At 35.6% G+C, this 23364-nt stretch overlaps 1 protein-coding gene across 2 annotated transcripts in view; it reads left to right on the top strand.

The window, feature by feature from the left end:
• Positions 1-23155, top strand: part of LOC118205913 (apoptosis regulator R11-like) — a 99392-nt gene extending 76237 nt beyond the window's left edge. The window contains exons 5-6 of one of the 2 annotated variants that reach the window (XR_015044065.1): positions 19481-19821; positions 21745-23155. Coding sequence is in view for 1 of the 2 variants with exons in the window: in XM_085826982.1 (XP_085683108.1) it covers positions 19481-19555 (75 nt within the window). In the remaining variant the exon portion in view is untranslated. Of the gene's footprint in view, positions 1-19480; positions 19873-21744 lie in introns of those variants that run through there. The other variant, XM_085826982.1, reaches the window with a different exon arrangement.
• The last annotated feature ends 209 nt before the right edge of the window (positions 23156-23364 follow it).

Raw genomic sequence — 23364 nt, 5'->3', positions numbered from 1 at the left:
AATTGCAAGCATGGACCTTATAAGAAATAGACTAACCCAAATGGATTTTCTCCCTCGTCTGAGGCGTTCCCGGCTGTCACCTTGATCATGCACAGAGGGTTCCCAGACAAAAGCCCACTGGACGAAAGCGCACGCTACAAAAGCCCACTACGATAATTGCCCACGCGACAAATACCCACAGCGATGAAAGCGCACATTGATAAAAACCCACACAGATAAAAGCCCACATAGATACAAGCCTACGCTGATGAAATCCCACACTGTTAAAAGCATAACATAATCAAAAGGGCGTTATGGTTTTTTTATTACTAATCCGTGTATTTATAATTTTAATTATAATAAATGGAGTATTCAAATCTGAATTTTAATGTCTCAGATTTATGTCTGTTTGTATATTTTATCACTACTAGGTTGAAAGCAAACTTTATACTCTCTGATTAAGTGATTAGCTATAACGTTTCGATGATAAATCTGAAATTGCATTTTATTATTTATTTACTTATTTAACTTTGGTATGTGTATGTGAAAATGAAAAATATCATTGTGGAGTTTCTCTGCTATTGTTAAGGTAATATGGCTGAGATTAAATATAAATATGTTTCATTATTAAAACTATTAACTTTTTAACTAAAAACACTTGAATTTTATTTTATTTCTTTTTAATTTTTCCTTTAGTTCCTTTTTAGTTCAGGAATATTAAAACAGTTAAGCTTAATGAAAACTTGGCAAAGAGATATTTTATTCTTTACTTTAGACTGAGCTTATTATCAAAGTTTAAACATGTTTCTCATTGAAAGCTTTTTTGAATGTAACAATTATAACTTGGCGATTTTCTAAGCATATTTTCTTTTAGATTTCTGAATAAATTAAAACTGTCAGCTGACACCCTGTCAGAAAATGAATTCCAAATGTAACCTCTTAATCTTTCAACTACAGCAATTTGGAATACTGTTTTTAATTTTCATTTTATTTATTTATTTATTTATTTGGGAGGGGGTGGAATGAAACAACTCTTAGAAGTCAACATATCTACAAATTTAAGTACAATCATCTCAAACTATAGTAATAAATATGTAGCATTTTATTAGAGATTGTAAAGATTACAAAGAACTATGCATATAAATAACATCTAGTAAAATTTTGTAACTACATAAATATTTATTTATCGTTTATCTAGTCATCAGATTCAATGTTTATCGTATTTAGATTCTAAGTATGCATATTATAGTATAAATTCTTAATAGTATTATGTATAGTAATAGAAAATTAGATTAATGTTTCAAATTGTAATTTTTAATAATTTGTCTTGCATTTGCTGTATATTTGTTCAAGACGTATGGATAATCAGTTAGATAACATGAAAAATACACAGAAAGCAGCTGATCTTACATAACAGCTGATTGTGGAAGAAAAATTACAGTGCTCTTAATTACAGTTATAGTGCTTTTAAATCTCCCTATTGTAAATAGCCGTTTTCTAATTGGCATTAGATTAAATTAATTCCATTATCCATCAGAAGATAATTACAGTGAATTATATCTATTGACGACCATATTACCTTAAAAATACCATAATCTCAGCCATATTACCTTAAAAATAGTTAATCACTAAACACTGGTACTTCAGTCTGAGGTAAGAGTCCCGCAAATGAGCTGGTTGTATGGAGATTTTCATGGGTTTTCCCATGTGTAACATATGTATGAGTCAGTTTCTCTTAGAAAGTGTTCCACGATGGCATCCCTCTCCCCCTGGCAGATAGCCCTCGAGGCTTTGCCGTGCTCACATACACCAAACCAAACCAAACTCACTAATCAACTTGATGTTCAGTAACAACAGAATAAGTATAAAGGTTGAAACCTTTTATCCTTTATTTTTTAACTATTTACAAGAGTCCACCTTGTGCTTAAAATATAGACCACTGCTTGTGATGTTATATTAAATAGAAGTGAAGGGAGCCACATAATATTTACTTGAAGTAAGTAGACAAAAGCTCTACACGCTGACTAGAAAAACAACAACCTTCCGGTGTCTTCAAGTCATGATGAAATTGTGACTCCAGCCAACACTGCATGTTGTGCCACCGCCGGGGTTAAATTAGATCAAGTAAAATGCATTACATTACATGATATATATATATATATATATATAGCGATACATAGTTGTACAGGTGCATGTTTTATGGCGTTATTTATTGAAATGGGTACAGACATCATGTTTCAGGACATTACATATTGCAATAGATAAAGGCGTGATGTAGATGGTGTTCTTTCAGGGCGTGTTTGCACACATGATCTGTTCACATCAGTGTTTACTATCAAAATTAAGTTAGCACTATAAAATTGTTTACAATGCTTACTCATTCTGCATATTTATGCTTACTGCTTACATTTAAATATTGTTGTGTAGATGTGCTGATACTTTAGTTTCTCAGTATTGAGGAATGAGTTGCTAAAGTATCAGTATAACCATACAACAATACTTAAATTGTTGCGTTGATATTTTAACAACTCAATCAACAAAATATTGAGTTGCTAAAGTATCAGCACAACTAATAATAACATTTAAAGGTAATAAATTAAGTAGAGAAATTGCACAAAGTTATACATACATGTATGTGTTTTTAATTCTATTACAGTCAAAACTCGTTAATCCGGACTCGTCGGGACTTCGGCGATTCCGGATTATAGATTTTTCCGGATTATAGATCATCAGTTTAAATCTCGTAAGATGGCATGCAGAAATTCTAAAATTAAAAATATGAAACCGTAATTCATGAAATAAAGAACAATTATGATCTAAAGGGTATCAAAGTTTACCAAAAAAAAAGCTTAATATTTATTTGTTTACTTTATTAAACATTTCTTTCAATGTAAGTTGTTTAAATTTTGCTTCGTTTCATGTGATAATACTTTCTCTTTAATTCTATTAAACAGACATAATTTCTTGTTTAGTTACAAAGTTCCGCTGTTCAAGTCCTATAATTGCTGTGTTGAGAATACCGACTAATTAGTCAATCGAAATGTTTTCGTTTTCAATAACCTCTGGGTCACTTTCTTCACTATCGGAAGCGAATTATAATGACGAGGAACTTTAAATCATATCAAAGACGGAGTATATCGAGATGAAATACTACACTTAGTACGGAATTATAAACCAAATAAAATAAAAACATCTGCCCTGAAGATAAGGATAGTGCTGACAGATCAACTTCCAATCCGCAGCGTGAAATTGATAAACAGATTTCGGATTTCAAAAGATAGTTTCGCTTTGTAGATACAAATTACATATTAGTAAATATATATCGGAAATTCTATTTGACATAATCTTTCTAATCTATCATAATCTAATAATGACGTTTCTGCGCCCCCCCCCTCTACCGCAGAGCAGCGTGAAATTGATAAACAGATTTCGGATTTCGAAACATACTTTCGCTTTGTAGTAAATATATATTGGAAATTCTATTTGACATAATCGAAAGTTCAAGCTTACTTTTATAAAATTGCTCTAACAGTCTGCAAAAAATAATAAGCCGGATCCAATTCGAAGATTAAGGAACAACGCAATCAGCAACATTAACTGAATTAGATAACTTTAGCTTAGCGTATAACTCCGTTACATATTAAACGCGCATGCGCACAAACATATTCGCAGCCGTAAGGGTCTCACGCGCTCTCGTAAACGCCTGTGCGCATGCGTGAACGCGACTGATGCGCAGAAAGTTTGTAGCTTTGAGGTCCGGATTATAGATCATTCTGGATTATGGGTGTCCGAATTAACGACTTTTGACTGTATTTTGATTGACTCTCTGTTCTATATACATATAGGATTTTAAGTCAGCCGGAGCGCAAAATGAAATGTGTTCCGCTATTTAAATTTATTGTTCAATTACTTGTTTTTAATTTAATTTATTTTAAATTTTATCTTTATTCATGAATTTGCTTTGTGAAGCTGAAGAAAAAGGGAAAATATATTAATTTTAACGTAGCATATATATCGGTGTGGGTTTTTATCTATATGGGCTTTTATCAATGTGGGCTTTTATCTGTGTGGGCTTTTATCAATGTGCGCTTTCATCGGTGTGGGTAATAGTCGTGTGGGCAATTATCGCAGTGGGCTTTTGTTGCGTGCGCTTTCGTCCAGTGGGCTTTTGTCTGAGAACCCTACGTGTGTGATCAAGGTGACAGCCGGGAACGCCTCAGACGAGGGAGAAAATCCATTTGGGTTAGTGTATTTCTTATAAGGTCCATGCTTGCAATTCGCTCCATTTCACATCCGGTAGTGGGCAGAAAATCGGAGGAAGTCGTTCACTTTTCCTTATAAGAAATAGACTAACCCAAATGGATTTTCTCCCTCGTCTGAGGCGTTCCCAGCTGTCACCTTGATCACACGCGGAGGAGTACGGACGACTTGCAGAAATTTAACAGTGGTTGCCTAATGCAGCGTGTATAATTGTTCAAGAAAAAGCTGGTTGTAGCACTTCATTTCTTTGCAAATTAGAATTTCTACATATTTTTATTTTTGAAATTGAGATTGATTTTTAAAAATTTAACATATTTATCAAGCATAATTACCGTTCCAAATAATTATAAAGCTATTACATGCTTTCAGGGCTAGATATATTTTAGCTTTTCCAGTGCTGAAAGGAAATTTGTAACTACTTCTTTTAGAAAATAATATTTTAAATCTGAACTAATAGAAAATTTCAAACAAGCAATTTTTATGCTTTTTATTGGTAAGTAAAAAATACTAAAATATTTTAAAATGAATTGTTGAAGGTTTTGTTTAAAATTCTAAATTATGCTGCCTTTTTAAAATTATAGATGAGTATTATAACACAATTACTATAAAGGAATTTTGTTTCAATTATATTTCATTATACAGTCAAAAGTCGTTAATCCGGACTCGTCGGGACTTCGGCGATTCCGGATTATCGATTTTTCCGGATTATAGATCATCAGTTTAAATCTCGTAAGATGGCATGCAGAAATTCTAAAATTAAAAATGAAATATGAAACCGTAATTTATGAAATAAAGAACAATTATGATCTAACGGTATCAAAATTTACCAAAAAAAAAAAAAAAAAAGCTTAATATTTATTTGCTTACTTTATTAAACATTTCTCTCAATGTAAGTTGTTTAAGTTGCTTCGTTTTATGTGATAATACTTTCTCTTTAATTCTATAAAAAGACATAATTTCTTGTTCAGTTACAAAATTCCGCTGTTCAAGTCCCGTTAATTGCTGTGCCGAGAATACCGACTAACTTGTCAGTCGAAATTTTTTCGTTTTCACTAACCTCTCTGTCACATTCGTCATGTCTTTATCCATTTTTTGCAGCAATTCCACATTTTGTTTGTTGGACATCGAAACATACTTTCGTTTTGTAGATCCTTTGGAAGTTCCAGCATCGGAAATTCTATTTGACATAATCGAAAGTTCAAGTTTACTTTTATAAAATTGCTCTTACAGTCTGTAAAAAATAATAAGCGGGATCCAATTCGAAGATTAAGGAACAATGCAATCATTAACATTAACTGAAATATATTATTAGATAATTTTAGCTTACACCGTCCGTTATACATTAAACGCGCAGGCGAAAACGTATTCTGCAGTTGCGCACACGCATATGCGCAGTAGTCAAGGTCTTACGCGCACGCGTAAAACGCCATGTGCCAACGCGGCGCATGCGCAGAAAGTTTTTAGCTTCGAGGTCCAGATTATAGATCATTCCGGATTATGGGATTCCGAATTAACGACTTTTGACTGTACATCTAGTGATAAACACTTTTGACTCCTTAAACATTTTATACATTTAATTCTAATATTAAAATTGTACTTAACCATACTAATGAATTTTGCTTGTATTTTATAGTGATTATTATTTTTTTTTTTATTTTATTTTTAGTTCTGCATAAGATTTTTTTTTATTTACTGTTAATTTAATTTATTAGCCCAAGGGGGCGGTAGCCTAGAAAGGCTGTTAGTTTCGAAGCGGCATTTTGCGCTGTTTTACTATAAATGTCAGTGTCTCATTGCAAATTGTTGATACCAAATATTATCGCTCTCTATTATATGTAAAGAAATTAAATAATGAAGAATCTTCATGAATACATGTATGTTTCTCACACTGTGACAAAAAGGACAGTATCTAGAGCCATCAAATTCTGAATAATGTAATCCTCCACCCGAACGGACGGCCGAATTTCGAATTCGTTTTAATCTATCCACAAGGATCCACAAGGATCGAACGGTCCACAAGGATCGAATGATGTTCATTAGGCATAGCGAAAATGCACCAGGACAGACAGACAAAGTAGACAGATGTCTTGTTTTGCACCCGCTAAGTCTTTCTGCACCGATAGGCGAAAAATCAAGCATAGGTGCGAAGGAAAGGTATATAGAAAGAGGGGCAATTTCATATTTGAGGAGAGTAAAAAGGAAATTCGTACATCTTGTACGAGTTCAAAAGGCCAGGAAGAAAAGATGGGACAAAATAAAATTTAAAATAAATGGCCCAAAAATAATAGAGGGAAAAAGAAAAAAAAAAAAAAAAAGAAGAGCCTATAGAAAGAAAAGGAAAAGAAGTAGAAAATATCCTAAAATACGATTGTGTCCATGAGTGTAGTTAAAAGGAGAAGAAACTGTCTTCATTTACAATAAATAGTGTCTCACAGGTGTGTTTGTGTAGTGAGTGTGTTTGGTAATGGTGAATAGATGTGTTACTGGGGAAAAAACAAATATTGACGGTGTTAAAATGCTTCGTATCAAGGTATTTAGCATGGAATATAAAGTAACATGTACGCTTGCATACTGAGATATCAACAAAGGTCATCAAACAAAAGTATATATTAATTTAACCAAAGTAACTTATGCTACTTTCATTCTCAACATTTTCATACATTTTTCAAAAAGCAGCAGCAGCAGACTAACAACATAGAACCATATACAATACAAGACCACAACCGCATACACCCAAAAAAATAAATAAATAAATAAAATTATATATATATATATATATATATTTATGTGTGTAAATTACTGAGTATATGTATTAAAAACACAAATTAAACAGTATTTATTAATTTAACTATCATAATTTATTACAAGATTAATTATTTTACTATCATAATTTATTACTAGTTAAATAATGTTAATATAACACAATGAGGCACACTGTTATTTATATAAGCTCATAGTTCTAAAAATTCATTTATGGCGGTGAAGAATAAACCATCCCTTACATATGGACATTTAACAGATAGCAAAGAACAGTATGAGAAAAAATCGGTGAGGTATAATATTATTTAAAGGCGAAACTATATTCAAGCGATCTAGAAAGAAAAGAGAATCCAGAAGATCCGAGAGGGAAATAGCGCGATGCCCAAGTTATCCCTCTCATCCCCAAATTTTCCCTCTCTCGAGATTCCTTAAGGGCTTTGTAAGTGTTGACAGACGTGAACTGATAACGCTGGCGTCTGTTTCGAGTTGATACACAAAGGAAGCCACAAGCAATGGCAATTTCAAGTATTTTTTAATGCTTTAAACTGATGAAAAATTAAGATTTATTGATTTAAAGGCACTTATTTATAGAAATTTGATTTAGTTTAGATGAAAGAAAAGTACTTATCTTAAAATTCCAGGCTTTTGGAGTATATCCTTACATTGTCCGCTGTTTTATTCTCGTCAACATCGGAGCCGAAATTCATTGGAATGATATAGGTTTTGTAGGGGAAAAATAAATATTTTTCAAAGAAATTTAATTGATAATCACCAAGAGGAAAGAAAAAATTTTCACTTTTTTACCGAGCGCAGCGATCGTGCTGCCGCTTGCCTCGGTGATCACACAGCCCCTCCTTCAAAAATGCACCAGGCAAGGGACGTACTTCGAGATAATCCCGCGCTTAAAATCAGAGAAGGGTCGGTTCAGGCAAGGCTGGGGTCCTGCAGTTCGGGTACCTACGCAGGAGCGTTACCCCGTGAATAGCACAATGTCCGATTTTCTAACACGTGGAAAGGAATGTAAACAAAGTTCCATAACAGTCCTTGGAAGTATGTGACGTAATTAGTAGACCGGCATAATGGCATGGGAGTTTCCGAACATCTGAAGAACCGAGGATATCCTTGCTACCCCTGAGGGTAGCACGCTTGAAGAGAGAGAAGTGCAAGTAATGTGCGCAGAATGATATCGAGTAAAAGAAGTGCCTGATATTGCTTCCGAAGAAGTTTGAGAACATACATTTTACAGGGATAAGTAATACAATTAAATACAATTACATACATGGGAAACAATGCATTAGAAAAAAAATATGAAAACATATACACTTTTTTTTTGTGTGTGTGTGTATAACTATGAAGTAACACAAGGCCTAGAGGAGGTGCCGAAGCACCGCTCGAGGTCTCTTTTTGTTGATATTACTCGTTGGGTCATAATATAAGATGGGAATTGTAGGGTTATTGACTTTATTGATGTTATCAAAAAATCTTTTCGCCAGTTTGGCAAAATAAGTTTGGATTTCTAAGATGTTAGTTTCTTGATGAATAGCTTTATTACGAATGAACCAGCGGCTCTTTGTCAATTCTCTTAGTACAACATTTTGCGTAGTTTGTATCCGTTTGATGGCAGTGGGGCTGGCATATCCCCATACAGAGCACGCATAGGTAAACACAGGACGCAAAATAGCCTTATAGATCAGTAACTTACATTCAAGAGAGAACGCTGAGCTCCGAGCAATTAAGGGGGTAAATGTAATTTTACGTGCTCGGAACTTGGAAAGAATATGTGTAATGTGGGGGGTCCAAGTGAGTTGGTCGTCTAAAATGACACCTAGGTAAAGGGTCTGCTTAGTCCAAGGGATTGGTTCTCCATACATATGGAGCTTGATACTTCTGTCGATGTCCTTTCTTAGTCTGGTGAAAAGGATGGCATCAGATTTCTGGACATTAATTTGGATTTTCCATGTGACAAGCCATGATTCCAGTGCATGTATGCGAGTTTGTAATGTTGTAATGACTGAGCTAAAAGATGCACTTTGAGAGAGAATCGCAGTATCATCTGCATAGAGTGCAAGAGTGGTATTGGGTGTTTGTGGGATGTCGTTCGTGTAAAGGTTGAATAATAGGGGACCGAAAAGGGACCCCTGGGGGACCCCAGCCCTGATGGGCCTGGGGGTTGAGATTGTGTTATTAATACGAACGACAAATTGACGACCTTTTAGGTAAGAGTGAAGGATGTGAGTGATGTGCCCTGGTATAACCAGGTTGATGAGTTTGTAGAGTAGGCCCCCGTGCCAGACACGATCAAAGGCCTTGGCTACATCGAGAAACAATGCTGCTGTAATGGATTTATCATTCAGGCCTTTGGAGATAAGTTCCGTCACTCGAAATAACTGATGGATGGTCGTGTGCTTCCGGCGGAATCCATGCTGTTCGTCAATCAACAGGTTGTGTTCTTCAACATGGGTCAGCAGCCTATTCATTATTACATGTTCAGCAACCTTGCTGAGCGCAGGAAGAAGGCTGATAGGCCTATACGACCCAGGATCTTCAGATAGCTTGCCAGGTTTGAGTAACGGAGTGATGACTGCCGTTTTCCAAAGCGTAGGAAAATGCTCCAGCCTGAGCATGTGATTAAGGATCTTCGTAAGCTTCAGCAGCATGTGCAGTCCCATGTTCTTGATCATTTTATTAGATATTTGGTCCAGGCCAGGAGTTTTCCTGGTTTTCAGCTTCTCGATGTAGTCAAAGACCTCCTCAAGCAGTACAGGGGAGATGTTGGTAGTGTGGGGTTGTGTTGAGAAATTGGAGAGTGTTTGCATGACTAGATTGTCTGTGTAAGGGTGTGAAATGTTGTTCGTGCAGAACTGAGTAGCATAGTGATCGGCAAGCGACTCAGCTTTCTCAGTCTCTGTGTATGCGATTCCTGCATGGCCAGTTAAGGGCGGAATGTTGGTGTGGCATCTTTTCAGTTTGGAGGTAGTCTTCCAAACTGAATTATCCTCGTTAGAAACAGAGGATAAGTAGGTAGCCCAGTCTTCGTCTGCGATCTGTTGTGTTAGGAATCTGACTTGTCGATTTAGTTGATTGAGCAGAGTCTTGTCTGGAGGGTAGCGTGATCTCTGCCACTGTTTCCTTGCAGCATTTCTTCTTTTGATGAGGTTTATTAGCAGCCTGTTACATTTCTTAGGTCGGTTGGTGGTGCAGGTACTATTGCTTTGCAGAGCAGTTTGCAACTCATCAGTAAAAGTGCTAATTAAGTCATTTAACTCATCTCTCATCTGAGGTGTTGGAATGAAAAATGAGGTGTTGTTTAAGGCTTTGGTATAACCAGTCCAATTAGTAATAAAGGCCTTCTTGGGCGGTGAGTTACGAACAGAGACGTCCAGGTCAATAAGGACTGGATTGTGGTCTGAAGAGAGCTCGTTCAGAGTTTCAACATGTCTAGAGGCACAGCCCTTCAACATGAAGAAATCCAGTACTAAAGCTGAAGTATGATCGTAACGTGTTGGGGTGTGTGGAGCTGCAATGGTAAACCCAGCTGTTTCGGCAAATTGGAGTATTACACGTCCAAGGAATGTGTCATTTCTGCAGTTCCACTCGCGGTGGTGTGCATTATAATCTCCTCCAAAGATAATTCTGTTATTGAGTCTGGATAAGGCATCAAAATCTTGCGAAATTATCCTTCGTGATCTGTGTGTGCTTGGTACATAGGAGGAGATAAGAGTGATTGGTGGTGAAGTGAGTGGAGTGATTGTGATAGCTAAGGCCTCATGTGCTAAAAGCTATGGTAATGTAGTGTGGTGGTGAGCGATGGAGCGCTTAATTAGTATGATGAGTCCCCCTCCAAGGCTGCGATTACTACGCCTCACTCTGTCCAGTCTGTACTGAGTATAATTAGGTATGCTGAAAGAAAAGGTAGGACTAAGCTTGTGTTCCTCTAGGAGTAAGACATCAGGGCTGTACTGATCTATAAACAGTTGAAATTCATGTAACTTAAGCATTAGGCCATTTGCATTCCATGTCACAATAGTAAGCAAACTATCCATTATTAGCATGTTTACCTAACCCGTTGACCTCCTTCATTACTATATACAAAATGTATATCTTCTCCATGTACGTATTTGCACTTCTAAGTTATGGCAGGTGTTTACTGAAAATTTGAATTAAAGTGGGTATATTAGTACCAATTTCGCTTTGGAACTCGTTCATAACTGAGAAGAGTGATTGCATATCATTCAACTGTCTATTAAAATTGGGCATAGGAGGTCTCGGGATTGGATTAACATGAGCAGGTGCAGCAGCAGTGGTGACTGTAAACGAATTACCAGCATTCGACAGATTGCCTTCTGAAACAGTAGTCGTAGGCACATTATGCTACTCGTCGTAGGCACATTATGCTACTAGGTGGTACAGGTGCCTGAGTAGGCTTTAAGGCCTGGGCAAAACTGAGTCCAGGTCTGACAGTAAAATTTTTTTGAAAATTACTATTTTGTTTTTTCTTATAAGCAGGAAATTTCGGGCACCCCCTATAAGACGCTGTATGCGGGCCTAGGCAATTAGCACACTTGGGTGTCTCTAAACGTCCCAGAATGTCACAATCACCACTTTTATGAAATCCGGCACATTTGACACATCTGGGGGCGACATAACAATTTTCAGAGGAGTGATGCCATTTCTGGCAATTGTGGCATTGAAGGACTTGATTTTTTAAACATATTTTTCTACTTTAACATGGAAAAACATCATATATCTGATATCGTAGATTTTTTCAAAATTTTCACATGGCAAAATCTGGGCCTGATAAAGTGGCATAGGTGCTTTCGTCTTAAAACGTGACAATTGCACAACTTTAGATACACTATATCCATAGTCCTCAAGTGAGCTTTTTATAATATTAATGTCAGCATCAATTGGTAAGCCACGGATTAAGACTTTGATGGGCTTTTTGTTTTTGGCATTAACAACGTAGTGCTCCACCTTTTTTCTAATGAAATAAGCACTAAGACTGCGGTGGTCGTCTGGTGTGCCTGGCTCAACTTTTAGAAATTCACCGCTAATACGGCCATAAAAAGTACAATTAGGTAACTGAGTTTTAAGATCTTTGAGAAATTCATAGTAATTAACCCCTTCTTTAGGTTTGACCATGATAGGGGGGGCCCTAGGCTGCTGCTGCACTCCTGCTGGAGCAACATTAGAATCACAATTAATATTTACAGTACTATCATCATTATTATTAGCATTAGCAAGTAACATATTAGTATCAGCATTATTAATATGCATAGAAATTTCATTATTATCACACAAAACATTAGAATTTACATTATCATTGACAGCTAGTTCAGCAAATCTATTTTGCAATACAATATTACTTTTAGAGGTAACTCTTTTGAGCCCTTTACTAGTTTTAGTAGGTTTTTTAAATGAAACATCCTCTACACTAGAATCATGGAGGTTACCATCATTTTTTTCTCTTATTGAGATTAGAATTGGAAAGAGCATTAATAGAGCTTTTTTGCTTAATATCAGATCTATTCGATATCATAACTGCGCACTTACCTTGTAATGAAGTGACACATTCCCTTGCAAGATCGATGTCATCCCTGATTTTTTGTAGTAAGATCCGAGTATCCTTAGGTATATCCGAGGAGAGTTCACTCACATAACGCGCAGTGGCGTAGCGAGGGGGGGGCAAGGGGGTGCATGATGCCCCGAGCGCCGCTCGTACAGGGGCGCCAAATGGTCTCCAAACAAGATTTTCCGGAAAATTTCAGTTTTAATTTTGATCGATTTCTGGAAAATATATTTAAAATTAATAACTATTATAATTAATTATTTGTCTGATAAAATGTGTAATAAAATCTTTGCAGTACATCAACCAAAACGTTTTTCCTGACCACTTTATTTCTCCAAAGTAGAGATATATTTTTTTTAAACGAAATGCACGTATATGTTCCGCTTTTTATTTTAAAACGATTTCTCAAACATATCCACTTTCCAAAATCGATTCCATAGTCTGGAAATGACATTTTGGGAAAATTTTAACGCTTCCGCTACAATGGATTGCGTTTGACTCTCCTGTAAACGACTGATGGCCTTCCTGGCTACCGATTCAACTAAGTCATCTTGCTGAGACATCATATATTCACTGCTACGAAGCATTCAACGCATGTCAATTGTTTTTAATCTCCTACTACAAAAGGAATACTGCAGGTCGCTCCTTACTCCTTATCTAAAACTCATAGATTTCGATGTCACAGACTGAATTCGCATATTCCCAACTTGTAAACGTTATAATTTTCCTTTATAAGCTCTTCTATTTCCTTTTGTTCAAAAAGGTTGTCGATTATATGGTTATTTCATACCGAACCCACAATATCCCCTAATTGTGCCCACCAGCGGCCGAGCGGTACAGACGCAGAACACTGGTAGTTCGGTCCGAGGTTCGAATCCCATGGGCGTTTTCGTGGTTTTCCCCATGTGTAACGTGTATACGAGCCAGTTTCCCTTAGAAAGTCCTCCACGAAGACATCACTCCCTTTAGGTAGATAGCCCTCGTGTGCTTTGCCATAATTGAATAATCCTAACCCGTAATCCCCTAACTGTTTTGAGCAGTGAATATGAATTCATGACGTTACTCCGCAGTAGAAAAGAAACGGAACTTAAAACTCCACTACAGATCTATAGAGTAAATGTTTTTCTAAGCCTAAGAGTCGCACTTCAAATACTACTTACTACTTCATTATCAAATGCTAACAATGAACGTTCGTTCAGCAAATTAAAATAAATTTTCACATATTTACATTCAGCGATGGGACAAGATCCCCTAAGTCATCTAGCATTTTTAAGTGTGGAAAGAGAAAAATTAGAAAGGGTCTACTTTGATGAAGTAAATGATAAATTTGCTTCATCCAAGGTAAGAAAAATGTATACATAATAATTAATTGTATCCATGTATTATATTATTATTAATAAATATAAGTGCCCGACCAAGTCGAGGTGCACGTGATTGAAGCGAGATGAGGGCAAATTAAAATTTTTAAGTTGGCTGGTTGTGTGTCTGACAATTTTAGATCTTTGGCCCTCCAATCACGAATGTGTCCAGTTGGCTATGTCCTTTTGCATGCTAGGTCATACGAAACGTTTCTGTATCAGTTTCCTCGAAGCCTTGATGCCAGGATGTGACAGAAGATGTAACTGACTAAAAATGGCATGGCGAAATCCGGAGGGAACATAACGTTGAAATCTTGAATCCTGAACTTCACAATAAAGTGATTTTCCAGTCGACAGCTGCTCAGGCTGCAAGTTGAGATTGGTGGAAGATTTGCTTTTCAAGAGGGTTTGCAGTTTTGAATCTCGGTGTTGTTCATCCGCAAGGGCAGCAAACTTTACTGGCGAAGGAACGGTTAGTTCTTCAATACGAGACAAGGTGTCTGCAACAATATTCTGCAAACCCTCAATATAACGGATAGCTGTTGAAAATTGCCCTATGAATTCTAGGTGTCTCATTTGACGAGAAGTTTTATTCTGTTGAAACGCATAGGTTAAGGGTTTGTGATCTGTGAAGATCATGAAAACGCGTCCCTCTAGCATATGTTGAAAATATTTGATAGCTTCATAAATTGCTCATAATTCGCAATCGTGAGTGCTATATCTGGTTTGTGCTGGTGAGAGTTTTTTAGAAAAATATGAGTCTCCATAATTCTTCATCTTTCTGTTGTAAAACTGCTCCTATACCTGTTGTTGATGCGTCAACGTGTAGAGACATTAGGTTATTTTTTGGAAGCAGAAGAGATGAAAAATATGCAATTCCTTCGCCGGGAATCAAAACGCGGACCTCTGGAATACCGGCCCAGCGTGCTACCGTTACACCACGAAGGCACGCTAGGGAAGTGGTAAAAATAGCTTATAATGTATATAATATATCGTGTATAATGCGACTGGTGTTTTTAGGGAACCCAATCGCCAAATCCTAGGTGTGGAGAATCCTCATCCAACACCCCTTTCAGTTCGGGCGTCACTGTAGTGACATTAGGACTTTTGGGAGCAAAAGAGATTGAAAAATTAGCAACCGCCTTCGCCGGGAATCGAATCTCGAACCTCTGGAGTACCGGCACAGCGTGCAGAACTACTACACCACGAAGGCACGCTACGAAAGCGGAAGAAATACCTTATAAACGTAGAGTGATAATGGTTTAGATGCGGAAGGATACTGCAGATTTATTGCCGAAATTAAATCCTTTTTGCATTTTTGGAACGCTTCGCGAGATTCTGTGGTCCAGGTTATAAAGCGTTTATCGCTTTTCTTGCTTCCAACCGAAAAAGAATTCAGAGGTGATTGTATGGTTGCTGCATGAGGTAAGAAACGTCGATAAAAATTGAGCATAGCAAGAAATAATCTTAAGTCCTTCATTGTAGATGGTTCGGACATATCGCGGATAGCGGTGACTCTGGAACGGGTTGAACGCCATCAGCGGAAATTTCATGCCCAAGAAAGGATACTCTTGATTGGCCAAAAACGCAATTGTAAGGATTAAGACTGACACCGTACCTTTGAAAACCTTCAAAAACTGTTCTCAAATGTGATGTGTTCTTGCTCTGAAGACAAGGCGATTAAGACGTCATCAAAATAAGGTACACGAAAGTCGAGGCCGATTAACACCTGATTCATGAAGCGATGTAACGTTTGAGCAGCATTGCATAAGCCGAAAGTCATGACCGGAAACTCAAATAGTCCAAAAAGCGTAATAACCCCAGTTTCAGCTGGGTTAACAGGCACTTGGTGATACGCCCGCTCAAGATCAAGGGTTGTAAAAATAGCTTTTCCCTCTAAAACTTGCATACAGTTTTGAATGTGCGGGACTGGGTAACGATCAGGAATGGTAGCTGCATTTAACCGGCGATAATCGCCACTTACCATTTAGATGGAGCGGACTGGCCCATGAACTTTTTGAAGGACGGCAAATTCCCTGTTCCATCATGTATTAAAATTCCTCTTTCGAGGCTTTAAGCTTGTCCGGAGGTAAGCGTCTAGGTTTAGCGGCAATTGGCGATCCGTTAGTTTCAACATAATGTAGTACATCGTTCTTGGGTTCGGAAATACCCATAACTGTGCGCGTGATTGTAGGGAATTCTCTGAGAAGTTGATGCCATGGGGAGTTACTCGAAATCAGTTTAATGCTCAAATATTGACTATTGCGAATTACTCCCGGATAAGTTAAGTTGGTTGCGGAATCTATCAAACGGCGATTCTTAAGATCGACAAGCAAAGAAAATTTTTGTAAAAAGTAAGCACTAATAATAGAACAGTAGCCAATAATGAATGGCTATTTGGAAGTTGCAGCGCAATCCTAAATCAACAGATAGGCGTTCACCAAAAGTTTGAATAGGTGTTCCATTTGCTACATAAAGTTGTAACTTGGTAAGGCGCTTTTGTTCCTGAAAATGTGGTGAAATGACAGAAACATCAGCCCCGGTGTCTAGAAGAAACCTTAAGCACGAAATTCTCTCCTATGACGAAAAGGCGTGCAAGATTCCGGTCGCTGTCATATATGACTTCGAGCAACGGCCCTTCTCGTTTCCCTGGTCGTTATAACGACACACGGTGGGTGGCATTTATTTGCCTTGTTTCCGAATTTGTGGTAGTAAAAACAAATACCCGGAAGAGGGATTTCATAACGTTTGCTCGGTGGGCTACGACGTGTATTTCGACCACGTGATGTGGAGTGGTTGCGCGAAAAGCTTCAGCTTGAATGGCCACTAACTGAGCAACCTGTTTGAAAAAGTCATCAATTTGAGCCTGTAACGCCACAATACCTGACCCAGGAGCCTGCACTGCGTGTATTTGCGCAGGAATGGCCAGCTTGTGAATTTTATCAGCGATTTCGGGAAGATTTTTAAGTGGCTAGCTACTGGCCGCTAAAATGGTTTGCATATTAGATGGGAGTCTATTCATCCATAATGTTTTAAGAATGTTATCCATTAGGTTACCGGCGACTAAGTCTGACATTTTAGACAGCAATTGAGAAGGCCTTATATCACCCAACTGTAAATCGTGCAACAGCTGCTGGATTTTAACTGTCTCGGATTCTTCATAAACAGAAATTAATTTTTTTAAAGATGTATATTTGTCCGTCGTCGGTGGATTCAAAATTATTTCACAAGCTGATTGAAGTACCTCTGATGCTAACACGGCGATCGCTGTATAAAATCGAGTTTCGTTGGCAGTAATGTGACTCAATTTAAACTGCGCATCCAATTGAATGAACCATAACGATGGGTCTCGGCGACAAAAAGGTGGTGGCTTAACTGCCACTCGCGACAATTGTGAAGCAGCATCGTTGTCAAGCGCTTTAGATCAATCAAATATGCACAGTAATAATATGTATTAAAAAATAATCAATATGTATACAGTGACACAGTTTCTTGAATCAGAGAAACTGGCGGCTCAAATGCAGCAGACGATACATATATCCGCTGAAATTATGACAAAAATATGTTGACTCATTGGAATATGGCACAACGCTTCAAATCACATGTGAAATGTCTTATTTGAATCCTATCACACTGGGTAACTTACTGCTGTTCAGAATTTTGATATATAAACTCCATATTCGTGCAACATTGAAGATAGCTATTCATAATAAATACGGGTCACCAATTATGGTAGTACAATTTTTTGAGACTGATCGTTAAATAATTATAACAATTGAATAGAATAAATATTATTTTGTTTTTGGTTGCTATGGGTTACCAGACTGGCAGAGTTGAGTTGTAGTAGGAAAGTTGCTACATATCTATTTATTTATCTATAATGTATATTAAACTTTTAATTGTTTAAAAACACTTATATAAATATGTAAAATAAATAACACCTTTTTAACTAATTCTAGATCATCGTATGTCTGATTTTTTCGCCGACACAGATGTATTTCCAAATTCAAGGATAATGTAGTTAGGTAGTGACTATTCTTAATATATTTTTGAGTATTTTATGGCAGATTCAGCATTTTATTATTATTTGCATTATTTTCTTATTACGAATATATTCTATACATTATATTACTGAAAGTGTTTTTTTGGAGGGGGCACTAAAAAGATATTTTGCCCCGGGCGCCAGTTATGCTTGCTACGCCACTGATAACGCGAGAAGCGTCGAAGACAGACAACCTTCACGTATGAATGAACTGCAAATTATAGAGGTCACAAATAATTTATACCTTTGCTGGTCTTAAAAATTCACTTTTTTTAATTAGTTTTAATAACAAAATATATTTATTTGTTGAACTAACCCTCACTGTCATACGTTTCTATAAAAAAGTATAATTCAAGAATAACAAAAATTTTTATTGCATTATTCAGAATTTTCTTGACAGGGAAAGGAAATTTCATTAGTGGGAGGAGCCAAACGATTTTTTTAAGGGAAGGAATGTAACATGATGTGATGAACAATACAAGTAATGAAACGTAAAGATATTGGAAATTTGAAAGCATTTTAAAAGAGCGAGATTGGAAAATTACAAGAAAAATTATTAATGATGTGAAAGTTGATTAAATGAAAAAGTTTTACGGATAATTTTTGAAGATCCCATATTAAAATGTAATTAAGAGACCTAGCTAAAAAAATTCTTTTTCCTTTCGAAATTTGATTCATATTCGCTGATGAGAAATTTCAGCGCTTTTTCAATTTGGCCAATATACACCAAACAGCACGATACACATCAAACAATGCTAAATTAACACAATAATTAAAAGCACATATCAGATCTTCAAGAATCGAAAACTGAATTTTACTGATAAGCTAAAAAAATAACCTAAATATTGAACTTATGGAGAAGTCGAGAAATTTTGTAATTTATAATAATAAATTTAAATAATCATTAGGCATGCGTCAGCTAAACGTCACTGTCAGCTTAGTGTCCCGTTGACTAAATGTCTAGACAGTTAACTTTGCCGTAGCTAAATGTACTGACGCCGAATTCCGTGTATCAGCTAAATGTCCTGTCGGCTAAATGTCCGTGTCGGCTAAATGAACTGTCGGTTAAGTGTCCTTGTCGGCTAAATGTCATGTAGGCTAAATGGTGTCGGTTAAGTGTCCGGTCGGCTAAGTGTCACGGCACGGACCCGATTTTTTCACAGTGTTGCATTGTCTCTGCCTTGAGATCAGACGAATATCAAGATGCATCTGTGTTTGTGTTTATCAAAAATTTCAATTCAAAGTTAAACTACTGATTAAATTTCCCCTTAGATAGGCATTGCTTGCATCATTAAATGTATAATCTTCACATAAAAACATAGATAAAAGATTACATGGGAAAATTATAACTCTAAATTTAACAGTTCTCTTAGTATTACTTAACTATACAGTTTAAAAGTTCATAAATTTATAATGTTCTGTTTATTTGCATTATTGTATTAAATTTTTAAACTTGATAAAATATTCATTTTTGATTCTTATTTATTTATTTATTTATTTTTTCATTTGCAGGGAAAAGTATTAGGAATGATAGCTGGAGCGTTGGGATTAGCTGCTTTAGTCGGAATATTTCTTTTTTTGATTTAGTTTCCATTTTCCTGTCTGTCGTGAAAGAAATAATCTGTGCCATATCAAAAATTTGCTATCATCAGTCTTTGGTAACTAAACAGTTGTGCCTAATATTTAATGCCGGACAAAGCATGGATGTAAATTTTTTGTCCCTTCACAGGAGGCAATGGTGGTCCACCAATCAAGTGCCTCCGTAATAAGTAGACCACCACTTCCGGCCTTAGTAGTGGACAGCACGTATAACGGGTGGTGCCCATCATTGAAAATCAAAGACTTTAGTATGAGTATGTATAATGTGCCTACTAGGTAGAAATATATCCTTATTTCTATTTTTATATTTTTGTACTACTTTATCATCTCCATTTTAGTCCTCTTTTAGCTCATTTAAAAATTTTCACAAATACACAACGTAATAAAAGTTATGCATTTGTGAGAATTTTAATATGTTTAATATTAATTTTTCATTCCCCAAAATTCGCAAATGCTTTAATTATTGCAATAGCTAATAAGGCATTTTTATTGTTATTTTTCTTATTTTAAAGCATTTGCATAATTAAAATCACAGTTTCCCATCCACGATTCCTCAGAATTCCTGAGGTCTGTCAGGTGTCGTTGAAGGTTCTGCAACCATAACTGAGAACTGAATTATTTCCTATGAACTTGCATTTGAAAAAAGTGACTTCAGTTTGGTACCATTATTTATTATGCCTTTAAATGTTTTAAAAAATTATAAATAAAGAAACTAGGGGTTCCCATAAGCAAAATTTAAATATTTGAACATACAAAATACTCCATTTAGAAATGCGATAATGTCTCCACAATGCAATAATGTACTTTCCAAATGGAGGATGCAACAGGCTCTGGATTTTGAGTATTTAGAGTATGGCTCATACTTAAAGATGAGATATTAGAATCCTCGAATTCCTCGCATCTTGCGAATAATCCAAAACAAGTACACAAATGTTCGCATTTTTTTCCATCTTTGGAATCTCGAGAGTCTTAAGTTAAAAGTTTTAGTTGAAAATTTTGGAAACGTAGATATTTTTTGTATCTAGTTCTAGATATCTCAAGAAAAGAAACCAACTATTGAAATTTCTTTGGGCTTGGATTATCAGTATCACGTTGTGGCCACCCTGAATATCACATGTGTTTTTCTGAAAAGAGTTTTAGCATTCCCTGTTTAGTGCTTATTTTGATACTTAAAATAAATTTTATAATCTCTACATCATTTAACTCACCTTCTCCTGTTTGTTTGTTTGTGTATGAATGTGAGAGATAGAGAGATTATATTGAGAAAATTAACTTCAAAATAAATTTCATTTCTAACTTCTTAACAAATATAGATTTATTTTAAGAAATTCTATTTTTACTTTTTTTTTTTTTTTTTTCCATGCAGATTTGAAATTTAGCTGTACAAAATCTTTTAAAACCTCTTCTCTTATCATTCTCATATGAAGGATTCGAGATTCTAAAGTTTCGAAAAGCTTTTAGGAATGAAATTTAATAAACATTAAGATTGTTCCACTTCTACTTGTAATCATATCAGCTAGAAATCAGTGATAAGATTTTAGACTACATAGAGAAGGTTTAAAGGTATGAAATTAAAACTAAAACAAAGTACAAATTTTACTAGTACAAATTCAATAGTACAAATTTTTCATTAGTAAATTTCCTTCTTCTTCTACAGGTACTAGGATTAGGATTGTTTTTTCTTTTATCTGACTTTATGTGAAAGTGCCATAAAAATTATTAACCTATTAAATTGAAAATATATTAAACAAGACTAACCTATTAAACGAATCAATGGGACGATGTAAATCTGTTTGAAACAGAATTGCCAATTATAGTATTAAACATATTGGGAACTTCTAATTTCTGCGAAATTTCAATATTATCTCATGCACATTCTAAACGCAAAAACTTTGAGAAATATTGAACTATAGGGTGAAACAGAAACATGGCTACACATTTAAGTATATTATCTTACTGTATTTTTTGAGAGGAAAAGAAAATAGTAGACCAAAATTCATATTTTTCATTTCAATTTACACACACACGAGCGTTTATCATTGACCAAAATGGCGCTGATTATGCAGAAGCTAATAATTGTTACAGCATGGACAGTTGCATACTAGAATAATCATGACGCCCTGAGACTCCCTAAATGTGATTTTGATGTAGCATTCTTTTTTTGCCTTTGATTCTAGGAAAAGGGAAGAAAATGACTTCTTGCAACAGGGAACATCCTAGAAAGTCATACCTATGATGATAGCGGAAGCAGTTTCCTGCCGAAAAAGCAATAAATTCAATATGTTTTGCATTCTTGATCTTCAGCCTAAAAAACTTACTTTCCAGTAACACTATCTTACTTTCCGTAGCCATGATACTGTCTGGATACAATGTGATCGAATGTGTAACCATATTTCTGATTAATTAATGAAGTGCCTTGAATAAATCTGTAAATTTTAATCATCTCTTTACCATTTTTATGCTAATCGTAATGCTTACGGGTTCGTAATAGATTGAATGCACACAGAACCCATGATAACTTTATAAAATATATTTTTACCCAAAGAAACACTTTAGAGTTCTGGCACTTTCACAAAAATACTCATACAGCTCTTTTCTATATCACAGACTAAAACCAGTACTTACACTTCAAACTGCTGAGAACGTTAAACACAACGGAATGCAAAGCACATCTAAAAAGGCAAATCTACTGCGGAGATCTCTCAATACTCGGAACTCAGCGCTGAACTAAAGAACTAAGGAAAAACTAAGAGCTGATGCTCTTTCCTGTCTATATAGGTTTCCCCCGGCCGCCGAGAAATCTCTAGTACCTTCCACTTCTGGAAATTACTGGAAGACATATAAGGGCCGAAAAGGTCGCCAAATTTGACGACTTTGACTATTTCTCGCCAAATCTGCTGAGGAAAATTAGTCACCAAAACCATCGCAAATTTGCCAATACTCGCCAATATAGCGAGATAGCCATTTATTCAATGTTAAAAGGATTTGCCCCTGTTTTCTTCATTTTCCGGCAGAGCTTCGTCTCTTCTGAGCATTTCATGTTTCATATTACGTCTGTTTCAAACATTTCATACAAAAAATACGACAGTGTCACATATAATTTCACTAAAATCATCTACATATGTAAAACATTTTTGAGTTTCTTTATGACATGCCTTTGATTTTTATAACCGAGTATATTCGTACCATAAATTTTATATACCTTTACATACGTATTAATGCCATATATAAAATTATCGAGTAAAAATACCATCTTTTCTCCATATTTTTGCATCAGAATTGACGTATGCGTGTTATATTTTGATAAGGGTCACTTTTTAATAAATTCTTAATAAATTTTTAATAAATTCAGATTCTCACATGCTGGAGATAAAAATGTTTTTTCTGTACAACGTTGCCATTGTTTGCTTTAAAATCCTTTTCATTTTCTCATGGAGACATTTGTCCTCCATTATGCGTAGATTAATATTAGAAGCTTGCAAATGTAAAGGAGATAATTTGTAACCTCTATCAGTTAATATTATTGTTCATTGTTTCTACTGTAATGAACTTTCATGTAAGTTTGAATTAAATAAGGATTTTTTAAAATTTTTGTTACAGTATTATTTACTTTTATTTCATACATTTGAATACATACATACATTTGAATGAAACTTACATTTGAAATTTGATGCAAACATTTGAATGAAATAGTTTCAAAATTTTATGTTTTCTTTATTTCTGAAGAACTTAAGGCCAAAATCATGCAACAGTTTACTGAGTTCATACTGGCTCTGAGACTGCATAATTTATCCCTG

The sequence above is a fragment of the Stegodyphus dumicola genome, chromosome 11, assembly GCF_044657685.1.
Source record: "Stegodyphus dumicola isolate Sdum_Otavi_A_Nest chromosome 11, ASM4465768v1".
NCBI lineage: Eukaryota > Metazoa > Arthropoda > Arachnida > Araneae > Eresidae > Stegodyphus > Stegodyphus dumicola.
The sequence above is the reverse complement of the archived record's forward strand: the minus strand, read 5'-3'. Positions and strand labels throughout refer to the sequence as shown.